This window comes from Neospora caninum, chromosome Ia (genome assembly GCF_000208865.1).
Source record: "Neospora caninum Liverpool complete genome, chromosome Ia".
NCBI classification, from domain to species: Eukaryota; Apicomplexa; class Conoidasida; order Eucoccidiorida; family Sarcocystidae; genus Neospora; species Neospora caninum.
Genome location: NC_018385.1, coordinates 879,611 through 896,708, shown reverse-complemented (window position 1 = coordinate 896,708; position 17,098 = coordinate 879,611). Strand labels below are relative to the sequence as shown.

The 17,098-nt window shown below is 56.5% G+C and overlaps 1 protein-coding gene across 1 annotated transcript; it reads right to left on the bottom strand.

Moving 5' to 3' along the window:
- Positions 1-2,401: 2,401 nt before the first annotated feature.
- On the bottom strand, positions 2,402-16,149 carry NCLIV_001050 (hypothetical protein; the record flags this gene model as incomplete). The annotated part of the gene is made up of 10 exons (XM_003879597.1): positions 2,402-3,503; positions 4,062-5,863; positions 6,027-6,236; positions 6,592-6,812; positions 7,689-7,904; positions 8,384-11,576; positions 12,070-12,131; positions 12,581-12,652; positions 13,633-13,769; positions 14,501-16,149. 10 exons carry the CDS (start codon positions 16,147-16,149, stop codon positions 2,402-2,404), a joined length of 8,664 nt encoding a protein of 2,887 aa, XP_003879646.1.
- Positions 16,150-17,098: the final 949 nt, after the last annotated feature.

Here is a 17,098-nt window from a genome sequence, read left to right as displayed (position 1 = left end):
TTCTAAGATGGCAAAAAAAACTGGAATTACACAGATGACCACTTGGTAGCTGCGGAGGTTTATCTCCAGGTAGGAATTGCGGCGGTTTTCGGTGTGTGGAAAGACGTTGCTGGAGAGAAATTCCGGCCTCTGAGAGTTTCCGCCACGTGGAGAGAAATCGAGAACTGACAAGAAGAGAAAACGAGGAAAATAGGCCTCTACTTGCACCATCTACGATCAGAGCGGGATGTAGGAGAGTCCTACAGGTAAGCCGCGGCGTAGTTTCCGGAAGTTTCGGGGTTCGATTCGGGAGAAACACGTTTTCTACAAGCCTGGAGGGTTATTTGGAGAGAAAAGCGAGTGTGCACAGAAAAGCAACTACGAAAAGAGCGATTTTTAACTGTTCCTTCTCCATTTCCCCGTGCGGTCTGCCGATACCGCCTCTCTCCTGCAGAGAAGACGAGCGTTTGCTTCGAGTTGGCACGTGCTTCAAGATCTGTTTCAGAGGTTCTTACGAAATCCTTCTTTTTATGGGCAAGAACACGCACTGTGAATTGAAAGGACGTCCCGCCAGCGAACAAGCCGTGAGACGCCACGCCCACTACGCGACTTTTCTCGCCGATCCCAAGTCTCGTTTTTATCGCGATTGGCGCCCAAGATAAAGTCTCTTTGCGCATGCCATGAGATCCAGAGGAGAGCCGTCGACTGTAGATGGAACAGAAACTCCCTCAAGACGAAGACGTTGTTGTTTTGGGCTCTCGTGACTGTGTCTACACGATAGGTCTCGCTTCAGTCAATATCGGCGGGGGGCATTCAAAGCGTATTTGCACGCGTTTGTAAAGGAGGAAATCTACATAACGGATCCAAAACGCAGAAATACAATGTGAAAAAACAAGTCCGGATGACAACCACGAGGCCCAGCATATTAAACAGCGCTTACCAAGCAGTGCAACATGCCCCGCCACACTCTGAAAGACTACGAGAGAATAGGTTCGATCTAGACCCGCAGAAAAGTCGCAACTCACGCGTTTCGGTCGTCCCTACGACACACCGCTCTCACTTCAGAGTGTCTGTGGCGGTATGCGTAGAGTTGATTTAATGCTTCACCAGCAGATATGCCGTGTGCCGCATCAGGATACACAGCGGTCGATCGTCTTTGAACATTTCGGTGATGATGCGGGTTGTCGAACTCCCCGATCGGCTGCAGGTGAAGTTGAGCATCGTGCCCAAGAGAAACAAGGGAAAAGACTACAGGAATGATAAACTGGGAAAAGGCACGAAACCCACTTTTTTTAACGTCTCGGAATTCTTTAGGGTTTTCTGTCTCTGCCATATTCAACACTTGTAGCGATGCCGACCGATTAAGCAGTAGCTGTGGAGGCTAGAGAGGAAAACAAGGTGCACGCAGTTCATTGGGGACTCTGCCCGATAGTTTCACTGAACATAACTCCTGTGGGGGCTGCTCTCACAACAAGTGAACTCCCAAATAACGCCCGAAAAACGTGTTCTGACGCATCTCTATCAATCGATGCAACTGTTATTCTGTATATTGCATAGGCGGCACAAATTTATGCATCCAAATACGAGTATCGATGTTTATGAATCATCTGCGTTGCACTGAGAAGCGCCAAACTGCGCAACAGACAGCTTGTTAGTGGCGAGAGGATGCGAAGCCTTCTCGTTCGTGTGTCTTTCGGCTTCTCCACGGCCCACAGCCGTCGCAGGTGCATCGCTACACAACTTGGTACATCCTGGTATCCATGGACAAAAAAGGTACACGTGTCCTTCCACATGCATGCAATCTGAGTTCCAAACAAAAACCTTTTCACCGGTGAGGATCCCTGTATTGCGCAAGACACTTTTCTTTCCGTCAAAAAGTCAAGAAAACACGCCAGCATGACCACGAAAAGTCCCATAGGAAACCTACGCCAGGATCGGTTGTGGATGACCACGAACCATCGTGTACGAAACCGAGCCCCTCTTTTCACACTTTTTCGACTCTTTTTGCACACTTTGAAAAGCAGCTCGGAGATCCGACACAGCGCCACGGAGCAACGACTTTCCGGCACTGGCGACGGTCTCATTCGCGCCTGAAGCGCTCGACACACCAAAAGATACGCATGTACACTCAAGTTCCCAATTTTTCAGACGAGAGTCGGAGAGACCCCGACTTTGTAAACCCATTCTCTGCGACGCTTTTTTGGTGGCACGAGAATACGTCCAGAAACGTTTCTCCGCGCACGCGCGTTCACCGGCGGATATCACGCCAAATTCCCAGGGAATCCCCCGGCATCTTTTCCCGGGCATTTCCCTCCACACGTTTCCCAGTTTGGCACGCAGCTCCTCCGTTCCTCGGTTTCTCTCTCTATCCTCTCTCCAGGGAGAACGCGCGTTACGCGTCGATTTCTCCTTTTGCCTGCGGTCACATGTGTGTGTGCACGTGCGGACTTGATCCCTGAACGGTCGGCCCCAGGTAGCCTGCGGCAGAAGGCGATCGAGGGACAGTGTGGAGGCGAACGCCGGTGTGGCTTCTCTCTTCGTGCCCGCCGTTTCGACGCGACCCTCGACGCGCGAGCACTGGCTGGGCGTGGGCTTCCGGCTGCATGCAGCGAGAGCCGTCTCCATTCCACGAGTGGGAGTGCGTGTAAATGTGTGAGTACTGCCTCTCTAGGGGGCAGCGCTCGAGCATCGCAAGCATTGCGAGTGCACTGCTTCCTCCGGAGAGACCTGCGCTCCGACAGGAGCGCAGCGACGCTCCGTCGCCTCGCTCGGCCTCTCCCTCCGGTTGGCTTTCGCCCTCGTGGAGAGGCTGCACGCGGCCTGGCGACGGCGGAACAGACTTGCTGCGGCGCGGTTCGTCGGTGCCGTGGCACTGCAAACACGCGTTTTGGGACTGCAGGGGGCGGAGCGAGACGCTCCCGTCTTGAGGTAGACCAACGGCGATGTCGTCCTCTGCGGTTGGCTCCGCGTTCGCTTCTCTGTCGTCCTGCTCGGCTGCTCTCTCCGTCGCAAGAACGGCCGGCGACTCCGGCAAATACCTGCCACTGGCCTCCCACGGCTCTCGTCCGTCCTTCAACACAGTCACAGGGATCGCCTCAGCCAATTCCTCTTCCCACGTCTCACGCCTTGCATCTTCGGGAGCTCCCTCTCTCTTCGCAGAACGTCCTTCGGCAGCGACGCGCTCCGTCTCCTGCTCCGTGGCGCGCCCTCCCCCCGCCGCGTCTCTCTCGCCCCCCAGCAGTGCTTCCCCGAAGGAGAGCATGTGCTTCGCAAACAGGGAAGAAGAAGAAGAGACCCGCGAGTCAGCGGAGGCCGACGTACCACTGCCTCCCCAACTCGAACTCACGGAATCCCATCGCTCGCGCAGACGGCTCGCCACTAGCGAACGCCTCGTCGGCGCACCTGCAGAAGAGGAAGAGGTCGGGGAAGGTTTTCCTTCTTCAGCTTCTCGGGCTGCTCGTTCAGCCGCCATTGCCTGCTCAATGAGACGATCCTCACAACGAATGTACTCGAGGACTAGCCACCTGAAAGAACAGGACAGCGGAGGCGAGAAGGCCGAAACAGGGGGAGGGAAGTTCACCGGAAACAAGAAAACCGCCCCACTTCTCCCTGTGGAGAATATCCGCTTTTGCTATCCCCCTATCACCTTAAACGAGGCTTTCCAAATCACCGAAAAGGACTCTACGAGCACCCTTCCTTCTGAGCAACTCCTCTTCTCAGTAGGGCACTGTGTGTCGGCAGCGGAACGTGTACAAACTGCGCAACTGGTTTCCTTTGTCGAAACACCAACACAGGGCGCCCGGCCGCATGAAACCAGACATCGGGAGATCGAAGCACTCGCTGAATCTCTCTACACACATTTACGTACACACACACACAGACACATGCGTAAGTGTATAGATCTGAATACAAATCTGTAAAAGGCCTGCGTATGATCCGACTCAACACGGGCGTCTCTTCCTTGTGGAACGGAGACACACAGTCTCGTTTGCGTTGCATCGCTGTTCTTCCTTGACTGCTGTTTGAGCGTCTCCGCCCGTGGACCTGGCGCTTTGCGCAAGAGCCAAGTCCCTTCCGCTTACCGGAACGCGTCCGCTCTGCCCACATCGAACAGTTCTCTGAGTGTCGCCGCGGGGCTCGCCTCGAGAGCGATTTGAAGGAGTTCTTGCGTGCTGCAACACAGCCGCAGAAGCGGCGGCAGCGTCGAGCAGCCACACCCCTCTCGCGTGCACAGTCCGCCGCGCCTGTAACACTCGCGAACCCGCTTCCTCTGCCTCGCCGTGCTTCTTTCCAACAGCACTCTGTGTCGCTCCTCCTCGCCTTTCTCGCCGAGTTCACCAAGCGCTGCTGAGGACAGGACGTCGACGCCGTTCTTCGTGGCTGCGCCGCCTGCGAACGGCGACGGGAGACCGTCGCCGTCCTTCTCCCTCGCGACTTTTTCGTCCTCTCTGTCGTCTCCGCGCTCTCCGGCCATGGCAACGCCGGTCAGACTGGAGAAGACGTCGGTCGGCACGGGCTGCTCTTTGCTTTCCTCTCGCGCGTCTTCGCTCACCCTGGGGCCGTGTTCGCGGGCTTCCTCGCTCGCGGCTTTCACGGCTCCTGACGCAGTCGCGACTTGCGTCATCGCCTTCAAAGGGTTGACGCCCAACTGCTGGCCCGCCTCGTTTTCCCCACAGCTTCTCGGCTCGGCTTTCCCTCCTCTCCTTCCCCCTTCCTCCGTCCCCGCGTCTCCATCCCTCTCGACTTTCTTCTCGCCCTTCGCCGGCGCTTCCTCTCCGAGACTGCCGCCGAGCTGATCAGGACTCTCCCCTGTCGCGCCGGGTCGATGCCCCGTCGCCACAGCCCCGGAACCTGTCGTTTTCGCGGTTTCCGGGCTGACTTTCGGAGACGGTTCTGCACTGCTGAGCGCACCCTTGGCGCCTTTTCTCGCCTGCGCTTGCGCGCGGTTCTTCCCACTGGCCGAGGCGTGGAGACTCCCGGCTGCGAGCGACGCGACGTTCTCCGGGTCCGCCAGCGCCGCGCTCGTCGTGATGGCTCCCGAGCCGAAGCCGGGCACACAAGGGTCGTGGAAGTAGTACGCGAAGCTGCTCGGGGGACAAACTTCCCCGAGTGGACTGCAAATCGGACACGCGTAGATGGCGTCGAAGGCGCACTTTCCTAGACGCTCCGCGAGTGCAGCCGCGGCGGGGAAAGCCGAGACACTCGAGGGAGCAGACGAACGACCGGCTCGCCCCACCAAAGACCACGAGACACCCGAAGCCCCGGGAGTCGAACCACTGGGGCCGCCACGCGAAGAAGAGGAAGACGAGGAAGAAGCGGCAGAGGAAGAAGACGTGGATGCGCAGGGAGAGGGGTTCGTTTGGGCGACATCGAGAGGAGTCGGTTCCGGAGAGGTCAGAGGAGACACTGCCGTGTCCGAACTGGGCGTTGAGTTCGGGGCCTCGAAGACGCGTTGCTTTCCGACACACCTGCCTTTCGGAGACGCCGATCTACTCCGAAGCGCTTGGGTATGCGTTTCCTGTTGGCCTCCCTCGCCTCGAGGCTGCAGACGACTCTCCCCCGCCGCCTCGCTCGACTCGCCGAGAGCGCCCGGACGGCCGGCGCCGTGAAGGGGACAGACGGCAGGGAGAGGCGCCCAGGCGGACGCGCTGGACCGCGGAACTGCACGCGAATCAGGGGGACTCCGAGGCGAGTTCTGAGGCTGCGAGGCCGCGCATGCTCGCCCCTTTGCCAGCTGGTCCCGAAAGAGACGCGCTCGTGCTCTCAGCAGAGCTTTGGCCCGGAGATAGTGGAGAATCTGGGCGTCTTGCAGTTGCAGATCCGGATTAATGCAATCTTGAGGCGCCGCAGATACGCGAATCGTCGACGCATAAAACGGAACAACCTAAAAAAAAACGGACCCCACCACAAAAACACACATAGGCGTAAATGTTGATGTATGCTTATGTATACGCTTGTGTATATGTAGTTGTATCTGCGTGTCTTCCTCTCTGCTGAAGTTTGTGTCCTGGCTCTGTTTTCTCTGTGTTCGTTTTCCTTTCTTCTACCTTGATGTCTCGGAGGGCTCCGCTATCGGGACAGCCGAAGGCTTTGTGCTTTGTCGCGAAGAAGCCGTCGACGCACTGTCTGCCTCGGCACGTCACCGTCGGCCACTTGGTGAGGTAGAACGGAATGTTGCAGCTGGCGATGAGGCAGTCGATCATGTCGCTTTTTCCGAGAAACGAAGACACAAATTCGCCCTGCATGTACGGAAACACCTGCACGAAACGCAACAGAAGCAGAAGCGCGGCCGCAGGCACAGCTTTTTCTCCTCCTCGATGGAGCTCGACCGTTATTCCAAACGCAAATCCTGCGCACATTTAAAAGGCCGACGTTGCGATGTCGAGAGCCGCACACGCACAGAGACGTCTCCACGAAGAGTAGCCAGAAGTGTCCTGCCCGAGAAAACGTCCACATACAAGAGACACATCGATTCTCAAAAGTGTACGACGCCTTCGCACATCCGTTTCCCTCGCAAAGCTTCACAAAAACGCCCGCAGATCGACGTTTTTTCCTCTCAGTCCCGTTTTTGTGTCCCCCGCGCTGTGTAGGGACAGCTGTGTTTGGACGCACGTGGGTGTAAGTGACGGTGACGCGTCCCGGTCGGTTTGCGATGATATCTGCACAGTCTTCTGGAATCAATTTGTGCAGTTCTTTCCGCAGGCGCTTCCCGAGTCGGTGGGCCGTGCCGCGCTCAATGAGATCGCGACACACGAGCTCCACACTGGCCATCACCGTCGACGCAGATAAGTTCAGGCCGATGGCGGCGGCAGCTAAAGCGCCGGCCGAAGCGCCTGGACGAAAAAAAAAAACGCAGAAATACGCCCGGAGAATGACACGAGACTCGCGCACGACAGAGCCCAAAAAGTGCAAGGGCGGAGGGGGGGCGGGCGGAGGTGGGCTGCGGCCGACATTCACACAGTGCAGGTGTTTAGACACTTTGGAGAAACTGGAAAGGAAGGCCGAGATCTACATGTGCAAAAACCAGGAACGGTTTAAAGGCTGAGAATCCGACCGGCTTCGCAAAAGGCAAGGCTGCTCTGCGTTCTTCAAAGACCGAGAAAGTGCCGGAAATAAACACCAAAACTCGGCCAGAACACAGGGGCAGTGCCACGTCAATCTCCAGAGGAGGAACGCGCCAGGACAAAACCAGAAACACATGCGCACACAAATACACATCGAAATCTACAGATATATATGTTTTTAAATATATATATATATATATATATGTTTTTATGCATATGTATGTATGTATGTATGTATGTATGTATGTATGTATGTCGCTGTGTTTCGTATATACAGATACGGACAGACAGAGGAAAATGGCGACAGTTCGACTTCCTAAACGAGGAAACGCACGTGAGCAGCAGCGCAGACACAGGTAAACGAAGGAGATGGACGGAATGGATATGCGGGAAGCACGCACTTTATATGAATACACACGCACAACCACACCCACATACACAAAACCAATACACGTATAAATATATAAACGTTATTTTGAGTCTACATCCACATCTATATTTATACATATATACATATATATATATATATATATGCGCAGCTACGTACACCGTGAGTTGTGTTTGTGGTAGGAAAAGCTCAGGGCACTATGGGCAGGAATGTCCCGCGCAAAAAAGCGACTTTTGCTGGTCAAGGAAGAGACGCACCCGCGACGGGAGTGTACTGGTTGATCACATTCGCCTCGCAGAGGAGAGACATAACTCCCAGGTGGTACGGCCCGAGAAGACCAGCAGGGCTGAAGGAGAAACCGAGAGGAGAACGAAGAAGCGGGAAGGGAGCCGCTGCGACTTCCGCTGGGACATCTCCGCTTTTTGATTCGCTTGTCTCGTTGCCTTCAGCTCGACGACTGGCGCCAGCTTTCTCTGGGAAACCGAACATGGACAGAGAGCACAAGAATGACGCAAACCCCGACGGGCCGGCTGTACATACACACCACAGGGCGGCCCCGAGAGATGAAGACAGAAATCCTTCGACGATCCACATTATATCTGCGTGCGTGTGTGCAGGCAGACACTTCCACACACAGGGAGTTTATGCATGAATGAAGTCGAGAAGAAAAACTGTTATAGCGAGACTGGATAGAACACCCACCGGAAGCTCACAACAGATATGCATGCGCCAGCAAGTGCGTATGCGTAGATACGCGCACATCCACGTCGTCTCTTTGTCTCTGCGAATCAGCATCACTTGGTTTCCGCAATAGGAACTCCTGCATTTCCGAAAAAGGGCCAAAACGTCTTTGCGGGGCGTCAAAGACACAAGACACCTTGTTGTTGCGCTTTTTGCGCACTTTTGCGTCTCGCGCTTCGCAACATGACCATCCCTGTCCCCCCGAGCGTACCTGTGGACTTGGTTTTGTCGCCCAGGGCGACGGGCCCGAAGAAGTCCGTTACAGATCTCTGAAGATCGGACCACCACGAAGAGGTGGCCGCCGGTGTCTCCTCTGTCTCTTTGTTCTTCTCTCTTCCCGAGCTCGGACTCAAGTCTCGCTTCTCCTCTTTCCCCCGTTCGCGTTTGTCTTCACGGCCACGGTCGCTCGGGTCCTCGCTTTCCCCGCGCTGCTCGCCTGCCTTCGGCGACGATCTTGCCTTCAGAAGCCGGAGAGACGAAGCTCCCAGCTTCTCTTGGAAATTCATGTACTGCGCATGCGCCCAGCTTCGAGAGACACTCGCCACTCCGCCCCCCGGCGCTCGAGACAAGAGCCCGCCCTTCTTTCGATGCGCAGAAGAGGATGCGGCAGAGGAAGAAGCAACGGAAGAAGATGAAGACAGATGTGAGAGAGGAGTGGAGAGGGGATGAGAGGGCTGGGATCGGCTGTTGAGTTTTGTTGGAGACGAGTTCAGAGAGCGAGAAAGAGACGCAGACGGCGTCGTCGCTTCTGCGGTCTGGTCGCTGCTTCCTTCGCCTCCCCAAGCGTCTCCTTCTTCCTTCTCCTCCGCGCTCCTCTCTTCTTCCTCCCTGCGCGAAGCGTCGCCTCGACTCCGAGAGCGAGAAGAGAACGCTGCGGGAGAACCCGCACAGGGCGGCGAAGGAAGAGAATCTCCCTTCTCTGCATGCGCGCGCTCTCCTCGCTCTTCGCTGGAACTGTGTGTCGAGTGTCTGAAAAGCGACTCCTCGAGTGGGATGCTGCTCAGTCGCGGCAAACCGACTCTCCGGACCTCGGCGATGGACCCGACTCGCCTTCGGTCTTTCGCCCTGCCTTCTGTCTCCCTGCCTTCGCCCTGTTCTTCTGGTCCGCCTTCCAAGAAGGCAGCGTCGCTCAGAGTTCCGTCCGCAGTGTTCTCTCCCTCGTTGGGAGAGAAGACTGCGCCCGGACCCGCGGAACGCGCCGCTGGGCTCCCCTCTGCACTTTCTTCTCGAAGTGTGCCGAGCACACCTCCGTTCCGACTGCCACGGAAAAAACTCGACTCTCCTCGCTCTTCTTTCTCCTCACTGTCTCTCTCTTCCTGCTCTTTCTCCTCTCTCTCCTTCCCCTCTGAGTCTCCGTGAGCAGTCGCCTTGTGGCGAGAAGACTCCGGCGACGCAGCCAAGGCCGCGCCGTCGAGAGACACCGGCGGCTCGGCAGGGTTTTCCGGCTGCGTCGCCACGCGCGAGAAGGCTCTGCACGCTTCGTCCGAGTCGAAAACCACGAGGCCGTGGACGGGTGCTTCCGGCACCCGAGGCGCGCGTTTGCGTTTCGCGAGGGGATTTCGCGGAAAAAAGATGGTGTCTTCCGTCCCTGCCGCTGCGCGCTCGCGTCCTGGGCGGGATCCAAAAAAGTCGGAAGACGCCTGCTCGAGGCCGAGCTTTTCCGCCCCCCTGTCGCCGAGAAAGAAGGAAGACAGCGAGACATCCGCTTCGCCGCTCGGCTCCACCGCCGCGAGGACGTTCGGAGGCTCGCCGCCGTGGGGCGCCTGCTCGAGAGCATGCGGGGCCACTCGCGAGACATGCACACCCTGAAGAAGAAGAAGTTCTGCGTCGTCCAGATCTTCCTCCTCCTCTTCATCTTCGGTCTCAACAGGCGGCGTGTGACCGCCAAAATGCCCCAAAAAGCTCGTCTGACGCAGCGCGTTGCGAATGTGATCAACCCAAGACAGGGAAGACCGATAAGATGATGAAGAAGAGGAAGAAAAGGAAGAAGAGGAAGAAAAGGAAGAAGAGGAAGAAGGAGAGGTTCCTGTCTCTGGCGCGTTTCCTGTCTCCTGTTCAGTGTGTCGCGGCGACAGACCGACTGGAGGCAAGGGGGTTTCGTCATGTTTGTGTTCCGTTTCTGCCGCTTTCGCCTCTGAGAGACCAGCATGCGTTCCACCTTGAGACGCGTCCGCGTGCCCGTTGTCGGTTTCTGCGCCCGCGCGAGGCGAGCAAAAAATGAACTCTCCGCTTCTTCGGTCTCCGCGTCCGCCGCCTCTCCTTGCTTCGCCCGTCCTGGCCGGAACCGCCTGGCTGTCTCCGCACTTGTCTCCTCGCTCGCCCAGTGCGTCCCTCGGGCGTCCAAGCCGCGTCTCCATCGTCGCTGTCGCCTCTTGGAAAGACCGTGGTCGCCAAGGAAGGCGACGGGGCTTTCTCTCTGGACCGGGCGGAAACGAAAATGCACCCTCTTCACGTGACTCTCTGTTTGCAGCCTCCTCTGTCTCTCGAGCAGTTTCCAGTTCCGTTCGCCCAGCCTCCAGAGCCCCCAAGCGCCCGGCAGGGGCTGCGCTGTTCGTCTCCAGGGCGCCCGCAGAGCCTAGATCGACTGGCGCGCCGCCCTCGCGTTCATCGTTTCCGTGTCTTCTCTCTGCGTCTCCGTCGCGCACGCGCGACCGCCGTCGATCTGGACTGAGGAAAGCAAGGCTCCGTGCCGACACGGAACTGCATGCGCGCTCGCTGGCGCTCTGAGACTCGGCAGACTCGACGGGGAGAAAGAACGAAGAGAGTGTGCGCGTGTTCAAGGGGCGCCCGTGAACGTCGACTTCTCGGAAGCCGTCTTCGACATCTCTCCCGACCCTTCGCCAGAGAGCTGGGAAACTCCCCGTGGAGCTCACAGCCACATTGAAACGCCTCCGAGACGGGGTAGCAACTGAAGGAGACGCACACGAGGAAGAAGACGGGGGCGGCGGTGAAGATTCAGGCGTAAGAGGCACCCACGCGCCGCGAAAGGGTCGAGGCCGTTTGACGCCCTCGGCTCGGGTGCTCGCTTCTTCCTCGCCTTCCGAAAAGGAGACAGAACCGCGCGAGCTCGACGGCGGAACGGTCCAGGAGAAACGGCGACTTCTTCGCAGGGACGCGAGATCTGCTGGCTCGTCACGTCTCTCCGTCACACCCGCGGCCGAGCCTTCAGAGAGGCGACAGTCACGGGCAGTACGCCGAAGAGGTGTCTCTTCTCTGCTTTCAGAGTCCACGTTTGCCTTTCTCTTAGCTGCCTCCGCTCCCAGCGCTCTGCCTCCTCCGCGAGGCTCTTGTTCTGTTTGGGGTGCGCGTCGCCCGCGGCCTGCCACGCGCTTGTCTGCGCCGCTCCTCGCTGTCTCTGCCGCGAGGTGTCTCCTCTGTGGCGGAGAATCCTCGCCCTGTGCAGGCTGGGACGCGGCAGACAAAGCGACTCGAGCACCAGCCGACGAGCGAGGGGAGGCAGCAGCGCAACGGCACTTGCGTTTCCTGGAGGAAGGCCTTCGTCTGCATGCGGTTCCCACCTCGTTTTTGCGTTGGAAGGTTACGCAGGTGCTTCACCGCCCCGGCACTCCGTCCAAGCGGCCGCTCAGAACTCCTAACTGCGGCTGAGGTCCCAGCAGGAACCGACGAAAAAGAGCAAGAAGGCGAATCGAAAGAACACGCGTGGGAGGAACCGAGAGAGGACGAGAGCCGTTCACCGGTGGGCTGCGATCGGGTGGAATCTGCACGGTTGGAATGTTCCGGGACGGGGCCCACACGGTCGACCGTAACGGCTGGACGGTGCTTGCTACTCGCAGGCGAGCTCGAGTGAGAACCAATGACCTGTTTCTTTTCCTCGAGAGAGAGGCAAAACCGCCCCGTACCTCGAGACAGAAGGGAGAGGCGTTTAACCTTTCTCACCCGACGCGAGACAAACACCGGGGCGCGGAGGCTCGACCTTATACGGTATGCGCTGACGATGCCTTGCGAAACGGGATAAAAAAAGTTCCAAAAATGTTCACTCTCTCTGTGCGTGCCTGCGTCGGTCCAGAAAAGATAACGACCAGAGACAACGAGGAGCCCTCCGTTTTTCCGTCGAGGAGCACACGAGGGACAAGTTCCCGAACGTTTCTCTAGAAGAGAGAGAGTAAGGATGTAAAAAACCGGACACAAGATCGTCGCTCTGCAGCGGTGCATGTGATACCAACCGGTGGGAGAAAAGGGAATATGCAACGAGATTGTCCACGCTAGAGAGTGTGTCGTGTCGTGTCGTGTACACGGCGACTGCTCGTTTGTGTGTGACCTCGACAGAACCGGGCCGTCGAAAGAAACGGAAAACTTCTGTTTCGAGGCGATGAGGCAACGAAAGAGAGACGGTTCTCAAGAGTACAGGCAAGGTAAGGACGTGAAAACGGAGAAAATCCTTGCGGACCTTTTACTCCCACGAGCGGCAGACACGGCGCGTGCTTCGCCTCGGTAGCAGAAATCGAGGAAATTCGCGCACCTGCAGCGAAAGAATCTCGCAAAAACACCGAAAAAGAACCCGTGACACACACATGTGTGTACTTTCCAACAAACGGGCCTTTCAGCGGAGCTGTCGATTGACAACCGCCCGGAAACCGAGCCGAAACAGCAGCGCAAGGCGCTCTGGCGGCGCGGAACGGGAGAAAACAAGCGGAAACCAAGCGGCGAGTGGGCGAAAGAAAAACGTCTCTCGAGGTTTCCTCGTTCCTTTGCTCTCTTCTCTCGTGGAGCAAAAAAAAAAAGACAACAAAAACCCGCCCGCCTCTCGTACGGGAGTAGACGAGAGACGTCTAGCGAGCGGCACAGCTGTACAGAAGAAGCGCCGTCGCGGGTACACATCTCGAGACACACTCGGCGCAAAGCTACCCTTTTACCAGTCGAAATGCTAGATGCGGTGCATGCTCTGCGTCTTCATGGGCGTATCGGCACAGCACGAAGGCACCTGACACGAGAAAAGTACATGTAGATCTCTTTTCGTACGCAGTCTCCACGCGTGAAACCGACACAGACCGGGAAGTTCGGTGTTTTCCTACAGCTCACACCCCCCCCCTGTCAGATCGATAGGCCGTTACCATATATACATTTCATGTACATATAAATACAAATAGACGTTAACACACAACTAAAAGCATACACACGTGCCTCTGCATGTGTAGACGCGGAATATCTATGCATATATGTGTATATGTCGGCAGAGGCAAAACGCTACGCGGACTGGCTATACAGAAACCGCATTATATGAAGTGGATACCTGCAGGTTTTGCGCGAACTACTCGGTGCCCGCAGATTTCCCCATCGGCACAGTCACTGACACGCGAGAAATGTGAGGAACGGTAGCTGAAAGTACCATGCGTGGAGACGCCAGCTAAGTTGACGGGGCGACTCGGTACGCCGACCGTGAAGCCGATTCAGTCGTGTGCATACCCAACGTGTGACCGTACGGTTTCATTCATTTCTGACATATTTGTACGACTTGCTGTTCAATGAACCAGAAAGCAGAGGCGGCAGCGAGTTGCTGCACTGCTGCGCTCACGCTACGTTCACTGGGAGAGCCGCCCTGGTACGGCCGCTGTTTGAACCACGTCCGTTCATACTGCCTGTAAATTCATGGTCCCTAAAGATGTGACCATTCAGCATGTGGACAGATCGAACTGCCAAACTTTGCAAACTGGTGCCTCTACAAACGAACTCACAAATATGTTTATCCTAATCATGCACTGGCAGCTGCGTGTATGACCGCCGTCGCCAAGTTCGGAGGCACTTGCTTTGTGAACGCTTTTTTAGTGCAAATAAGAGCGCGTTGATCCAGCTTCACCGCAGCACTACGAATCTCCAGTAGTTCTATCATTTGCTGAAAACCGGTACAAATCGGAGAGCGAAATATTGCGCTGTCGCCCCGAGAGAACAAATTAGGAGCACAGAGTCGGCTGCAAAGGAGTTTCTTCGAGCAAAGAGGACGACAATGAATAAGACGACACACCCTTTGTTCGTTTCTACGCAACATGAAAAACAATGGCACACTTGCCTTGTATTAAACACGGTGAAGTAACCGAGGGAAACTCGGGAGAAGAACCTGATTTTCAACACGAACTGCCCCCTACACACAGGCTCTACATTTTGATGGCGCTCTGCGGATGGGTGCTCATGTATCGTACACTTTATATACGCATGCGTATTTAGGGGCGGATCGTAAGATTGACTCGTGCACAGGCCAAAAGGCTCTTACGCACGCATAATTGAATTCGCACTCGTTTGCCGATAAACAGGCGGCGGCAATTCAAAATGAGCACCTTCTCTGGCGCTCACTTTCCCCCAAGTATGGTTCTACTTCCCTTCGGGTGCCGAAATTTCCATCTGCGTCCATTCCTTGTCGTCGGTGTGTTCCAGCTGAACGTCTCGCTGTAGCGTGAGCGAGAGAGACTTGGAGGGCATTTCCTGTCCTGTGGTGGGCGCGTCCGCCTTTTCGATACCCCCGGAAGGAGTGTCGGAACCACGAGAGCCTCCGAAAAAGTGTTCGTGAACGCAGGTGTACATACAGCTGGTGCCGATAGTCGCGACGGCACCCAGGACGGGCACAATGACGAAAGCCACGAGGTACGGCGTGTCGGAGAAGTCGAGTGGCGCAATGAACGCGATGCCTTGAAGGAAGTCGCGAGTTGAGATCCATCCGCATACGAAGAAGCACAGGACGGAAACGGAAAAACCAAGGATCATCCCGACTGAATTCGTCGTTTCCCGCACACTGGCGAGCATCGGTCCCACTGCGATGACGCACAGCACATTTGCAGTCATGTTGAGAGTCAGGAGGTCGAGTTGGAGCGCGGCGACGATGATCGCGGGAATGTTCAGCAATACAATGAGAACGCGTGCCCAGTTGAACGACCGTTTGCTCCGAATCAAATCTTGCGCAAAGACTGACGCCAGCGCGGTCTGGTACGTGTCGGCAGAGGACGCGACACACGTGACAGCCAGCACAGTCAGGACGCCGACCCAGCCCGCCGGGAGCGTTTCCGCGAGGTACCCAAAGACGCTCACGTTTCCTTCGTTCCGCTCCTGGGCGTGAGACAGCGCCTGTTCTCGACAGGCAATTCCAACCATCCCCAGGAAAAACACGCAGGCGAAGGCGACCACGCCGGCGAGTCCGAAGGCGATGCGAACGTCCCGGAGGGACTTGGCCGCCCAGACGCGTTGCCAAATGCCTTGATCAAACAGGAAACTCGGCCAAATGGAAAACAGGAACACCGCGCCTGCAATGTAATCGCGGAACGCCGCAGGAGAGGCAAGCGCCGGAAATCCCACGCCTGTCGCGTCGCGAGCTGTGACAAAGACGGTGACTAGCAAGGGCACGACGAGTCCAACAACGAGCACGCCTTGGTACACGTCGGTCAAGATCGACGCGCGTAAGCCTCCGTAGGTGGTGTACGCGAGCGTCACGACGGCCACCGGAACGACAGCAGCAAACACGGGGAATGCACCTTTCGTGACTGCGTTCATGGTGATGCCTACGGTAGTCAGCTCCCCAGACAGCGCAAAAAACATGAAAAGAAGCGAGATAGCGGTTGCGCCAACCTGGACAGCACGGCCGTAGCGCGACAGAAGGTAGTCAGTTCCGGAAAAACCATCCGTGAGCGTCAGACGCTTCACGAGGGGAGCAAACCAAAGCACCACCACATAGGGGAGACCGCACGCGAAGGAGTACCCCGTTACACCCGGCCAGCCGTACTGGGCGCCCACATCTGGAGGCAGGTAGAGAACCCAGTTGCCCATGAAAGAGGCGACGAGAGAGATGGAGAGCGCGAACCAACCGTGCTGGCCTCGCGAGGACAGCAAGTCTTCGCTCGGGTGCATGAGACTCTCCTTCACATTTGCGAGGAAACGCCCCTTGAGGCGACTTTCCAACACAAAGACAATCACTGCGAAGAATGCCACTGTCGAGTACAGAAGACTGTACGCAACAGGAAGGTCAAGGTAGACCATCTCCGCAGCCGGAAGGAGAGACAGCGGAAAAACCCGGACTCACACAGACACGGCAACCTCGCAGAGACGAAGAACCAAGGTGCGAGAAATCAACTGACACAGGTTCTGATGAACAAAAGCTGAGTGTATTCCAGAACAGATGCTGCTTCTGAAAATGAGAGAGAGGAGAGAGGGGACCGGACAGGCCGGAAGAAAGTCGCCGGAAGAATAAAAAGGGGTGCAGAGAGAACGGACACTGTTAAACTCGGCACAGGAGAGAATCATTTCTGGAATCCGACGGCAACAATGACTGTACAGACCCGACTGAAAAGACACGGCTGCCAGCCTCCCGAACTTCCTGGTCGAGGTAGATCTGTACAGCGGCAGGGAATGAGCAAAATCGAGGCGATTGAGCCTTGGGAAAACTTTCAGCGGGTTTTTCCTGCCCTCTCCGGAGAATGCGTGGGCGGGCGAAAAGCCCGGAAAATGGCTCATTCGGTTGCTTTTATGGGGCTTCCTCTTCACTGCAGTGGACGGCTCGGGATCCCCACAAGTGATCAGGCGCAACTCTCGTTTCCTTTTGCGCATACGTACACATTAATACTTTTTGGCTTGCTCATCGACATGAGTACCACATACACAGGCAAAGCTACGCACGTCGGGCACGGCAAAACGAGGCAAAAAACTCTACACAACCTAAGAATGCAAGGAGAGAGTTTGAATGAGAGACACAGTCACTGCCGAGGGACAGAAGTGTGCACTGTTGTATCTCGACCGATATTGCTTCCGGAAACGGGAGTTGCTGAACCATGTTGCGGAGGGAGAGACACGACTCTGGGAAGAGAAACCAGTGCCACAGATATGGCTTGAAGGCGACAGAAAAGCTGATCTTGACGCAGAGGGACACGAACACTCTGTGAAGACAGGCTCGTGATTTTTTCAGTGTACGCCAAGCCCCTTGCTCTGACAG